This window comes from Salvelinus fontinalis, chromosome 11 (assembly GCF_029448725.1).
Source record: "Salvelinus fontinalis isolate EN_2023a chromosome 11, ASM2944872v1, whole genome shotgun sequence".
NCBI lineage: Eukaryota > Metazoa > Chordata > Actinopteri > Salmoniformes > Salmonidae > Salvelinus > Salvelinus fontinalis.
The window spans coordinates 23,407,189-23,420,680 of record NC_074675.1 but is presented as its reverse complement, the minus strand read 5'-3'; the positions used below and the strand labels follow the sequence as shown (position 1 = coordinate 23,420,680).

The following is a 13,492-nucleotide window of genomic DNA, read 5'->3' as shown; positions in this document are numbered from 1 at the left end:
ACTTATCAAATCTAATGAGTTGATAATCAAGTGTGCTATTGCTGGGCTGGAATAGATGTCTGTTCACCCAGTAGATCAGAGACCAGTGGTGCAAGGTTGGCCACCGCTGGTATGGAGGTTTTTTGGTTTACCTGATTTGGTGCTTTAGTAATAATAGTCTACTTGTTACTACTCAAATAAACATATGAGTTAGCTTATTTGTACATTTTAAAGTGTTGATTCTTTACATTTGTCATTTAACAGACGCTCTGTTTCAGAGCGACTAACAAGAGCAATTAGGGTTAATTGCCTTGCTCAAGGGTATAAACAGATTATTCACCTAGGCGGCTCAGGGATTCAAACAAGCGACCTTTGGGTTACTGGCACAACGCTCTTAACCGTTAGCCTACCTGCCACAGTGTAGTGTTTAAACTTGTTTTAATTGTTTAACTATCATTCAAAATGAATTAGTGTCTCTGCTGATTAATCACATATTACACTCCAGCAATAAAGCGGGGAAGTGGTTCTGTCTCTAATGTGTCTGTTGTATTCTCAAATTAACATTTCCTTTTTGTCTAGTTGTAAGATCTCAAATCTGTTTTATTTGATTGTCACTCTCAGTATTCCAGCTATGTGAATCCATTTCGCAGCTTATCATACATAGGTCATGCATCGCCAATGCAGCCATAGGTCTACAGTATGATAGCAGCACTGGCCTAAGGAGATAACAAGTAAGTAACAGGAGATGAGCATTACAGGTAACATTTTATGATATTTATTTTAGCAATGTTGCGTGCAAAATGATTGCAATTGTTCCCATAGCTTTATGTACAGTATCGTTGACCCTGGATGTACAGGAGGGACTGGGCAAACACAGCTAACGTTAACCTTTCAGGTCAATAATATGCTGTTTTTAGTTTTTTTTTTTAAATGTTGGCTTTATAATTGTGAGAGAAAATGAATTAGCTAGTAGCTAGCTAGTTAGTTATACCTATGTAGCTTACAAGGTTAGTTGACTTTTCTCAAAACAAACCTCATTGTGGCAAGCTACTTCGTGTCCCTCATGCTAGGCTTCACAGCCAAATACAGCTCAGAAACGTCAATATTAAAAATATTGATATGGCCAGCATTGTAGACCATTTCTCCCATCTTGCTGCAGCTTTAGCTCATCTCAAAATAAGAGAAATACTGTGAAAACCAGTGTGCCACAAACATTCTAAAATGTTTTGTCACCAGTGGTTGTTTTGTGAAAAAAAATTGTCCTCGCACACTGTTGCTCCAACTGCATTAATCTGGTGAGCTTCCTTGGAGCTCCGCCCAAGCAAGGCATTTGATTGGTTTGATGTGTTACGAGGGATCACTGATTTACAATGGGTTCTGACCTCTCTTTAGCAGGTTTCTGCCATGGAACCTCCCCAGGCTTCCTGGAATACCCATAGATGCAGACTAGAAATATTTTAACAATTACATTTTTTTGTGAAGCTTGCATTCAATTGCCACTCCCTCTTGCACACAACAAGCTTCCATTCCCAGCACAAGGGGATTTATGGCTGATTTAAGATTAAATCGTCAACCCTGTGACTTTATTTGGTACTTAATATGCACTTACTGTAGTAATTTCTGTATTTAACCTCGAGATCTGAACGCATGTCTTTATGAAATTGTTCTTGCTCTGAGACAAAATGTTAAAAACATGTTTTATGAAGTTACACTACTCAAAAGGCACCAAATTAGTGAAATGACCCACATGTTGAGATCAATACCAGTGGATTCTATATGAAGCGAATGTAAACAGCCATTACTTCTCATTAAATGGGAGGTGTCACCATGTGTAATGTCTGTCTGGAACACAAACAGGTTTCCACTGCCAGGGACGTGCAATATTACTATGTACCCATTCACACTAATTAAATTCCACCAAGTGGAGGGGTGTGTGTAATTTGGTGGGTGCTTATAAAACATGTGCCAAGGTCTGCCATTATCAACGGTGACCGGTGGTTAAGTGCCTTGCTCAAGGGGTTTCACCTTTTTTTTGCCTCTGGGATTCAAACTAGCTACCTTTCAGTTACTGGCAAAACACTCTAACCGCCAGGTTACCTGCCGCCACAGTGCGTGTGTGTGTGTAGAACTCTCCTTGTCAACATTGTTACGTGACTGTCAATGCTGCGGTCCCTGTCTCAGACCTCATGGGCCCTTCAAATAAGAATGCAGTGTGTCACACAGTCTCAGGAGAGCCTGTGGAGATTTCCTGCAATAGCCACATTGGTTATAAGCCCTTCCTACAATTGGAAGAGAGAAAGAGGATGACAGATGTGTAGGTGGGAGGCTGGCCTCCACCCTAGAAACATCAGGTTAAGAGAGAATGTTGATGCATGTTAGAGAGCAGACTAAATATGGACATCTCAGAGCACTGGGCCGTATGAGTCAGTATGGATCAAAGACAATGGGATGAGAGGAATTTTAAATCTAACTTCCCACGAGGGGATTGCACAGAAATCACATTGGAGAGTGCTGTGTGGGATCTGTGATGAGGATGCAGATCGGAGACACCCTTCTCAACCATTTTGAAAACTGTTTATGTGCATGAGTAAAAGCTAAAACATCTGTAATCAAGGTTAAAAGATAATTGAAAGCAAAACTGGTTTTGGTATGAGAACATTCCTTTTTTACCGGTTTTAATATAAACCCATTATGAAGGAGTGTTTCTCATTTTAGCTAACATTCATGAGTGTTCCTAACTTCCATTGCTGTATTAGTACATGGTAATGTGTTTAGAGGAAAAGCACAGAGGAATCCATTGTATGCGTGTCCTTAATTTCCTCCTTTCAGTGGTACAGTGAGTTTAATGACAAATTTAATGAGGACCGTTGAAGAATGCCAGAAAATGTGTTTCAGACAAAGTTACACTGTGGTAGATACATAAACAGAACAGCCTATAGTTCGCCATATCACAAACAAGTTAGCACTGAAATTATGTCTGATCACCCTCTGCAAATGGAAAAGTCTAATGATTTATGGAATGCAACCAAGAAAAATAGGTTAAATTGGCATTATAAATCAAATCGGTTGCATTTTCCATAAGATCAAAAGTATAGGTAACGCCTGATATATGAAATAAATTAACACTGGGAACAGAACTATTCATCAAAAACAGTGGCTTACAAATGGGTTCAGCTTGGCCTGCTGCACCAGGGACAGTTACTCACAACAGCTGCCAGTTGCACTGTAAATCAACTATGCACCACACACACAGGTGCGAGCGAGCACACATACATATATGCACACAGACACACACGCGTGAGCGCACACACCCACACCCACACAACCTCTGAATTGTCTCTATTGTCCAATCCACAGCACAGACACATAAACGCATACAATATGGACACTCACACAACCAACTCTTTCCTCTTCCTCCCATCCCAACCGGTCGGTCCATAAGCTGCCCTGTGAGAGGAGATAAACCAGGCTTGTCTGGAGGAAACGATAGGCTGGGCTGGTTGTGAGAGATGGGCTACCTAAGCACTGAGACGGTTGCACTACGTCATATTTTTACCAGTCCCAATAAAGTACGTCAGGTCACGACCATGTATGTATCTCGGTCTGCCGAAGCTTCTTTTTACCCTGTGTGTGTGTGCCTGCCTGCGTTTCTTTGCTTGTCCAATAACGTCAGGTTAGGACAATGCAGTTATCTGTGTGTGTGTGTGTGGCATGTGTATTGTGCGTGTGTGTAGCTATAGGCCTCGTCGCTGGAGTCAATGTGAGCTAAGTGGAACAACAGGAAGTGCCTGGTCGGTGTAATGGTGCATCTGCTCCTTTTAAACAGATGTGTTCTACAGCAACAAGTGCTCACCATGCCGTGCTGCCCAGCAGCCCAAAATAAACCCAGACAGAGGTTGTTATGGGGTGATAGGCTGTGATAATGTCTGTTGCACAGAGGCACTTATTGTACCACTCTCACTGGGTGGTTCTCCCAAGTCAGTGGCTTGGTAGTGATCGAATTGCAGGTGCTTTAACCCTTGACAATCAAGTGTAAAAGGTTAAAGTGCAACATAGTTCTACTAGCTCCAAAACACAAATGCCTCAAACGGGTTGAATTTTAATATGATCTATTCATCGATTAAGACATTAAATCAACCTAGCGTTCCTCTTCTCCAAACTACTTTTTAACTAGAAAACACAAAGACTGTGATGATAATTTGTGACTCTTTTCAGGAAATTAGGCATATGTTGCATGTCACTATTTCACAGGAGAAGTATTTTAATGTAAACATTTAGAAATGCCTCCTGGAACGTTAACTTTCATGTGCCTTAATAACAAATGTGTATGCCATCTGTAAATATGAATACAATTGTTAAAATTATGAGCCTAGTAGGTTTAGCCACGGAAAAAGATCGGAACCGTCCCCGCTAGCCATGATTGGCTGAGATAATGGATGGGCTGGACATGCCGAGATGAGTTTGGATTGGTCTACCATGTAGCACGCTTCTGTCTATAACATGAGCTGCTTAGTACTGTATGTGTAGGTAATCCTTTCTAATGCGACTTTAAAAAAAAAGATATCACCACCTACAAAAGTGTTGCCCTCCACTTTCTGGGAAACAGATTTTTGAAATAAGTGGAATGCCCGGTGAAAACAGTGTATGATAGCTAAGGATATGGAGAAAATTCTGGCCTTTGATTGCAAATATGCAGAGGGAGACGGAAAGAGAACACACAGAAGGCTGTTGTATAGAACACCTGTCTCCGGATTACATCTTCAAACTAAGGGCAACCATGGCAGAGAGGGAGAAGTGTTCATCCATGGTAAGATTGTCTAGCTACAGTAGCTACATTTTCAGATATTATATGTTTCTAATTTGTCAGAAAGTTGTTTTCATTGCAAGTTATTGCGTACTGTTAGCTAGCTAACGTTAGCTGACTGGCTCACTAGATTCATGCACGGTATTAACGTTATGAGTTGGGATTATGGGTCATTGTTTAGCTAGCTACATGTCTAAACAAAAGGCTCCACTATGCAAGTAACCATTTCACTGTACCGTTTACACCTTATGTATCCTGTACATGTGACAAATAAACTTGGATTTTGTGTGATATAGTGTGTGTTCACCAGAGACCAATGTGAAAAACATGACCTGCACCAAAGTCAATTTAGGATATAACGTTAGGCCAACGCGAAAGTGTCCAAGTTCAAAAATGATACGGTAGAATGCCCTGCTTTTATTTTGTCACACTCACAACCGTAAGCTATTTTCTGTAATTAGCTTTCCATTAACTTATAAATAATGATCTTGTTGAGAGTTTATTTTCCTGTAATAATGAATACAAATTAGCTAAAGTTAAGACGTTGTCAGCTAAATGATATGGACATTATTTGAACTGGCTAGCCAGCTAACTTAATGTTAGCTAGCTAGCTAACAAGCTAGAAATGAACAAAAACATTGTTTAGAAAAGTTGCTTTTAGTTGCCTGGTTTTCTAGATTGACATATAGTAAATACAATTTTAAACGGATGGGTTTATTGGTGTTAAAATACACCAGTTATGCTATTTTGGACCACCAGGCTGCTGATGTCATGCAGCCTGTTTTTGTGTTCATACTTTTTCATAACGACAAGGACAAGTTGTCGGACGACAATAGAATATTCATGATTTCACTGCGACAAAGGTCTACAGACATGTCAATAGACGTAGTATAAACCAGCCTTTAGTCTTGAAATCTTTGGTTGTTTAGTACACTACCGTACTCAGTCTGTTTAACACATGACCTCACATGTGAATCCTTAAAGAGATGGGTGGGGCTAAGGCTGAAGAGGGTGTGAACAATGCTGAATGGGTGTAGACAAAGAAGAGCTCTCCAGTAGGTGTACCAAAACATTCAAGGGCCATTTTCTAAAAAGTCGGGTTGCAAGTTTATCAACTTTCAAAGCAAAATTGTTCCTCAACTGTAGTGTATGAGTCCCTACTTTTTTCCAATGTAAAAAAACATGATTTCAAATTTCACTACATGAGACCAAATCGGGCCGGTCGGTTACATTTATCATTTAAATACAGTGCCTATAGAAAGTCTACAAGCCTTTGAAATGTTTCACATTTTGTTGCGTTACAAAGTGGAATTGAAATAGATTTAACTGTAAATGTTGTAATGTCGAAGTGAAAAGAAAATTCTACACATTTTTACAAATTAATACAAATTCAATAACTAAAATAGTTGTTGCATAAGTATTCACCCCTTTGTTTAGGCAAGAATAAATTAGTGTAGACATTGCATTTGGCTTAACAAATCACATAGTTATATGTTATATGGACTCAAACTGTGTGAAATAATTTTTTCATGACTACCCCGTCCTCCATACAGTACATACAATATCTGTAAGTTCCCTCAGTCAGTATTGAATTTCAAGCACAGATTCAACTACAAAGACCAGGGAGGTTTTAGAAAGCCTCAAAGAATAGCAGTGATTGGTAGATGGGTAACAATAACAAATCAGACATTGAATATATCTTGAAGCATACACAGACATCAAAGATGCAGTCATCCTTCTGAAATGAGCTGCAGGAAGAAAACTGCTTAGGGATGTCACCATGAGGCCATTGACTGAGGATGGATCAACAACATTGTAAGGACTCCACAATAATGACCTAAATGGCAGTGAAAGAATAAAAATACTGAATAAAAATATTGGAAAAATATTTCAAAACATACATATGTATGTGTTAGCAATTTATGTTATAATAGCACAAACCCCAAAGCAAATCAGGGGGAGGAAAATAGGTTTATTCGAAGAGGACAACTCATACAGGGAGGTAGATTGTCATTCTCCACAGTCCTCAGTGATGTTCTCTCCAGTGGTTCTCTCTCACCAGAACAAAGGAACAGCATGCAGTTTTATTACCCAGCCCTAGTCTGTGGTTGACCAATTAGAATTCCTTGCAATAAAACTAGCCAATGGCCAAATAAGTATCCTATTTCAGAAGACATATTCCTCCCATGTCTCTGAACCATTGATCAATAATTCCCTACAGAAAAAACACTATTTCCATTGATCATTAGTACTCTATTGACTCTCGTCCTCTTGACCTCTCGTACTCCATCTCTGTGTTGTGTATTTATCTTCGACATACACTTACATATGCAACAAGGCACTAAAGTAATACTGCAGAAATATACGGTAAAGGAAATAACTTTTTGGTCTAAATGCATAAGCCTTATGTTTGGGGCAAATCCAACAACACATCACTGGGTAACTACCTTCTTATTTTCAAGCATGGTGGTTGTTGCATCATGATATGGGTATACTTGACATCGGCAAAGACGAGAGTTTTTCAGGCTGAAAAGAAAACGGGATGTAGCTAAGCACAAGCAAAATCCTAGAGGAAAACTTGCTTCAGTCTGCTTTCCACCAGACACTGGGAGAGGAATTCACCTTTCATAGGGACAATAACCTACAACACAAGGCCAAATCTACACTGGAGTTGATTACCAAGAAGACAGTGAATGTGGTCCAGTTTACAGTCCTGATTTAAATCTGCTTGAAAATCTATGGCAAGACTTAAATTCCTGAATAGCCATGATCCCAAAAACAAAACACCGACAGAGCTTGAAGAATTTTTAAAAGAATAATGGGCAAATATTGCAGAATACAGGTGTGCAAAGCTCTAATTAGACGTACCCAAGAAGACTCACCAGCTGTAATCGTTCGGAAAAGGTGTTTCTAACATGTATCGACTCAGAGGGTGAATACTTATCTAGTCAAGGTACATTAGTGTTTTATTTTTCATTCATCTTTAAAAAACATATTTTGTTTTTACTTTGACAGAGTATTTTGTGTAGATCGTTGACGAAAAAGAATAATTAAATCAATTTTAAAATCTCACTTTGTAACACAAAATGTGAAGACATCCAAGGGGGGTGTATACTTTCTATAGGCACTGTAAGTGTACCACAACTCATTCCAACGTTCTCTGTTTTTCAGTATGTCTGTCTGAGCCATCTTGAGTTTCAGGTTTGAATACACACGGTCCTCCCCACAGAATAGAACACTAAATTTAATCTCTATGGTCCTCCTTATATCCTCTCCTCTGTTCTGCCATTTGAACCAGCTGAGGAAATTTTATGAACTTCAGAAAAGTGGTGTTCCTCAAGTATCTATGACTTCATACAAACAGACAGCGTAGGTAGCCAGCTAGCCATGCCTTTGTTTGAATTCAGATCGTTGTGTTTGGTCTAAAGCGTAATTATTCTTTCATTGCTCTGACTCAGACTGATCAATCTCGGCTGTACCCTCTTTCTCCACCATCGCCCGCCAACTCGTCTGTCAATGCAATCTATTACTTGATGACTTTGAAAATGTTATTGCCCACCTGAGAAATCTAATTTAATCAACATATTTCTGGAATTTACATGATCTTTCATCATCACCCATTGCTACTCACGCCCAGTTTAGCATACTCATTGAACACCACGTTGTCTGAACATCATTCAGAATATTTTAACTACAATGTACTTCTAGCTGTACGTAGGTTGAGAAATATTTATTAGGCACACATACACTGAGCATGATATGGGCTGTGAGATATGTGTTGTTGTTTTTTACCCTGAAGGAGAATTCCTAGAGTTACTGTCCCATTTGCTTATACAGTACACAGCGGTGACCCTGTTTTGAGCCCCACATTTGGGAAAGGGGGGGGATTCCTGTTTTACATGTTATTTTGGCATTCATATGTCACATATCAGTTTGCAAACAATGTAAAAAATATATATATCATCGAGTTAATAATGCTGCATACAAACATCGTCTATTTTTTTGTTTTCTTGAGTATGGGAGCTACAAAATGCAGGTGTTTCAGCCTAGCTCAGCCCTTTATGTGGTGGTGGGTCAAGCCAGCAGAAAATACGGAGCATTGCACCGTGATTGGTGCAGTGTTCTGTCACTCATGGGGACACTATGTCACCGACAAGTCTAGGGGTAGAGCTAGAAAATTCAAGCCCTTTGGGTGCTGCCATAAAGTTACATTAGAAGTGCCCATCCAAGAAAGCTCAAGGTCATTGGCCATAGATAAAATGACTTCAAATCACATATCTACAGTAGCTTTCAAAATCTTAGCTAGCAGTCATCATGAATCAAGTTGACAATCTACTGGCAAATCCTTTTTAATCCTTGTCATATGAAGAGAAGTAATGAAGAGAAATTATAGATGAAATATATCGGTGCTCATCGACCATTGGACATAAACATTAAACAACAAGTTGGAAATCGTAAATTCAACAATGAGGGGTTTTGAAAGAATCGGTGGCCAACTGCAAGCATTGCAAAGCAAAGCCTGCTATTTAGTGGCTTGGCTGTGTGGTCTCAAATCTAAGATTAAGGGTCTTTTTTTTAAGGGTCTCTAGTTTAAAATTATAAACATTCAACATTGGCCATTGCTGACAATGAAGCATGGTACCAACTCGGAACTGCAAAATCTGACTTTAGCGAGTTCAAGACAACTGGGAACTCGGGGGAAAACGAGCTACGACTGGGAAAATATGTTTTGAGCTTTCATCCAACTCGGAAATGTAAATCTGGAACTCGGGCCTCTTTCTAGAGCTACGACCTGAAGATCACTGACCTCATCATGATTCAAACTTTTTTTTCTCTCTCGAGTTCCTAGTTTCTCTCCCGAGTTCCATCTTGAAAGCACAATAAATCCTGAGAATGCCAGACTTTGATGACAAAATTTGCCCACGAAGGACCGCTGCGCCACCTTCCTGTTCAAGTGAGCAAAGCACAACAAGGTAAGTCCAAAAAAGTTGGGACTCACCTTGTTGTTCTCACTTGAACAGGAAGGTGGCGTGGTGGTCCTTCGTGGGCACATTTAGTCTTGTATGCTGCTGCATAAATTATGTAATATGCCAGGGAGATATGTATACTGTAGCTAAGAAAGTAATACTAAGTGTATGTTGTGTAGTAAGCTGTTAGTAGCCCATTTGCCTCACCCTAATAATTTTGTCTATATTCACCTCTTAATTTCACCTACTGTTCTGACTTCTGCACATGTAGCCTATAATCTGTTTTTGAGAAATGTAATCATTGAATATTGTAAGAGCTTTCATTGTCTGCTTATATGCCCCCTTTATCCTGTGGTTCTGACTTGGTGTACAGGGAGAAGACTGTAAGACAGACCTATGTTCTGAATTCTGTTGCTGTACATTTCAGAAGTGCTGAACAAATAGTTATATTGACTACATCCGTCCTAGCTCTCTCATTAATGTCTTAATAGAAATTACATATTGCCTCTTATCCGCTTGTCATGCCCTTATGCCATAGTTAGTACATCTCAATTGTCAGTGGAAACCACATTTGTTTAAGCAAGTCAGCCATATCAGCTATGTTTTTTTTAAGTCAGTAAATGAGGCTGAATAAACTTTCGCTGCCAGACAAGCCTCCGCTGATAGCCAGGTGTAGCACTGGTAAGCTGTTGGGACAGCTTTATGTAGGCCCTAACAGTTTGTGGGCACCGTTTGCCAACGTTATAGTACAATTCATGTATTGTTTAGTGTTGTGTTGTGGCTTTGCTGGAATGCATCCCACAATTTTCTGGGGGACTCATGAAGATTTACATGCTAAAATCGCCTCTGACAGTACATGCTAAGAATGAACTAACCTCGATAATGTAGTCATTGCCATCTTTTCCGTGGACGGCTTTCACAGCACAGATGTCAAGTCCCCCGAACATCTCGGCACAGGAGTCCACCCACAGACGATATCTGGAACACAGCGACATCCACAAGTCATTGTCAATTACAAAACAGACCTTGGCAGTGAAACTAATTTACTTAAAGCCTGCAGGTATAATGCTTTATAACTTGTTTAACTGTTTGACATATCAGGATATCATTTTCTGTTTGTTTTGTTCTATAAATATTTGAAAGGGGGAGGTGTTGTTAGTTTTCACCTCTCCTGCACATACACTTTTCACTTGCCTTCTACCCTCTCATCACATTGTCTTGTATTTACTTGTGTGCAAATTAATAAAACTCAATACATCTATAAGCGTTCAGAATTTATTATAATAAGGCTTATCTGTTATATTATGTCTAACAAAGTGTCTATAGGCCAGCTTACCTGTCCGTCATAGCGATCTGTTCCAACATGGCTGAGCCTGTGTTAGCCTTCCAGTTGCCTGAGATGGACGTCCTCCTACAAAAGGTGAAAATCAAGGAAATGAATCACGCATTCAGCTATTCTCTGGACTGGAATGGAAAGCAATGGTCAGCTAGCTTAGTCATTGTGTTTTGTTTTTGTACAGTAGTTCTACAGAAGACCCTGGTGGGAAAATGTTATCGCTTAATTCTACATTGATGATGATTGCAATGTACGCCTACATAATGTTTGTGTCACGGTCAATTGGAGACGTGCTTTCATGACTGGTGCCGAGGAAACAAGTTGAGATAAGGAAGTCAATTCCACTCCTCTTAGTCAATCAATAATTGTTCAGATTGAGAGACATGAAAGTAGAAAGGGCATAGATTCATACTTTCATTGTTACTGTACATGGTGTTTTACATTTAATGCACGAGGTCTGTTGTATTCAAGAGGGTGCTGTTAAGCATTTGAAATTGAAGTGGCTGGTTACTCAGAAGATTATTTTAGTTCAAGCTAAGATTGAGACTAAGGCTGAATTTGCCCTGTGGTCACGGTCACATTGGCTGATGCTGTCACTTCCCTCTGGGAGACAGAATGGAATGCCAGTGCAGGGTGCAACCCTAGTTGTTGTCCCTGGGTAGAGAAGGACGTGCTGTGGTGTGGGTGAGCCCTGCACGCCTCCACTGACTGGGAAGGGTGTACCATAGGCCTCTTCCCACACTCACATTGGCGTGCAGGCTGGACTATTCTAGGGTCTGTCTATCAATCTCTTTCTCTCCGTCTCTTTTTTTTGTTTCCCTTCATCCATCTCTGTTTCCATGTCTTTCTCTCCCCCTCTCTCTGGTAAAGTCATTCACATGCAAGCCATATAGTTTCATTCTAGTCACAATCATTGCTGACATGTCCAAGTCACAGACAAAACCCAGTGTACACAGCATAGAGACTACATCATACTTACATGTAGGCCTTGTAGTTGTTGCCGATTTTCTGGATCCTGATGTCGTACTTAGACAGGACGTATGGCTCAGAGGTGGCATAGGTTCTGGCCAGCGCCACCACACTGGTAATATCCTGGAAGTCAAGTTCATTCTCCACTTTGATCTGAAACAGGAAGACGCCACTAATTAGTTAAACCAGCAGGAAGATATGCCTAATTGGTAGTTTGTGATGGTTAATTACCAAACGCGCTATGAGACAGGAGCTGAAGTAGACTGATCGAATCCCACAGGAATGTACAGCAAACACAGACAGGATAATGAAAGCTTCGCCTCTGGAAAATGTTAGAATTTTAGGAGCTGCACGTTTCTCACACCCATGTGAGTTCATCAGGTACGCAGTGACTTTATATACAGACAGTACAGTAATAATAGATTGCATTTATATTGTGCGTTTCCACTTACAGTAGGTGCTCAAAAGCGCGTTACATAGTAAGGGAGTAAACTCACCTCTTCCACCACTAATATGCTAGACAACATTTTGATGGAAATGACAAACAATAGCTAATTCGATGACAGCAGCCAGGGTCCTGGACATTCCCCTCATATTCCCTCCATTGACTCATTATCATCCCCTCTGGCTGTTATCGTTGACACTATGATTCATCCACCATGCGGTGAAAGTCAGTGGGAACAGTGAGGGGCTGTCGTGGACAGGGACGGACTGGACTGATGCTCTCACTTTCCCACCCCCACCTCTCTCTCCTTTCAGCTCATCTCTTCTTCTCAAGTGAGATGGAGAAAGGTAAAGATCTGGGGGAGGAGTTTGCTCACTTTTTGGATCAGGCATTTCATTCTCTGTCATAACTACTCTTTAAGATAGCATCTTGAGTATGTTTGAGTATGTTTGACAGAGGTGGAGGTAGCTAGACAAGGGGGAAATGGTTTTCTTCTGTTCACGAGGAAAGTATTCGTGTATGGCTACCCACTGTGGTTCCGAAAGGTGTAACGCAATACCTCGGGAGAGCCAGAGAAAAAGGAGCCAAACCATGGTGTAAATATGAGAAGCCATGCAGAGAATAAGATGAACCATTGAGTAAATAAAGTAAACTATAATACTGGAAGCAGAAACCATAAGGTAATTAAGGGGGTATGTACTGGCAGTTGGATCAAGAGCTGGGTGAGGTGGAAAGCAATGTGATTCTGGACACCGCCCAGTTTCAATGGTTGAGAAATATTCTCCAGTGTCTGTTAAATCAGTCTACCCTTTAGTGAGCCATTTGTAACTTCCCCAACCAGGATTAACAACGCCATGCGATGGACAGGCTGTAAAGGTCTCTTTCGGAGATTTGATATCATAAAAAACAACAAAATGGATTAAAGTTAGAAGTAACCAATCATTAACTTTTTTTTGCGGTATTCACCTCGTCATCCTAAAAGATTATGCCGT

General features: G+C 40.2%; 1 protein-coding gene across 1 annotated transcript in view; it reads right to left on the bottom strand.

Moving 5' to 3' along the window:
* Positions 1–13,492, bottom strand: part of LOC129865325 (synapsin-3-like) — a 124,944-nt gene that overhangs the window by 13,571 nt on the left and 97,881 nt on the right. The window contains exons 8-10 of the mRNA XM_055938011.1: positions 12,066–12,208; positions 11,087–11,161; positions 10,626–10,728 (exon numbers count right to left, since the gene is read on the bottom strand). Of these exons, the coding sequence (XP_055793986.1) occupies positions 10,626–10,728; positions 11,087–11,161; positions 12,066–12,208 (321 nt within the window). The remainder of the gene's footprint in view (positions 1–10,625; positions 10,729–11,086; positions 11,162–12,065; positions 12,209–13,492) is intronic.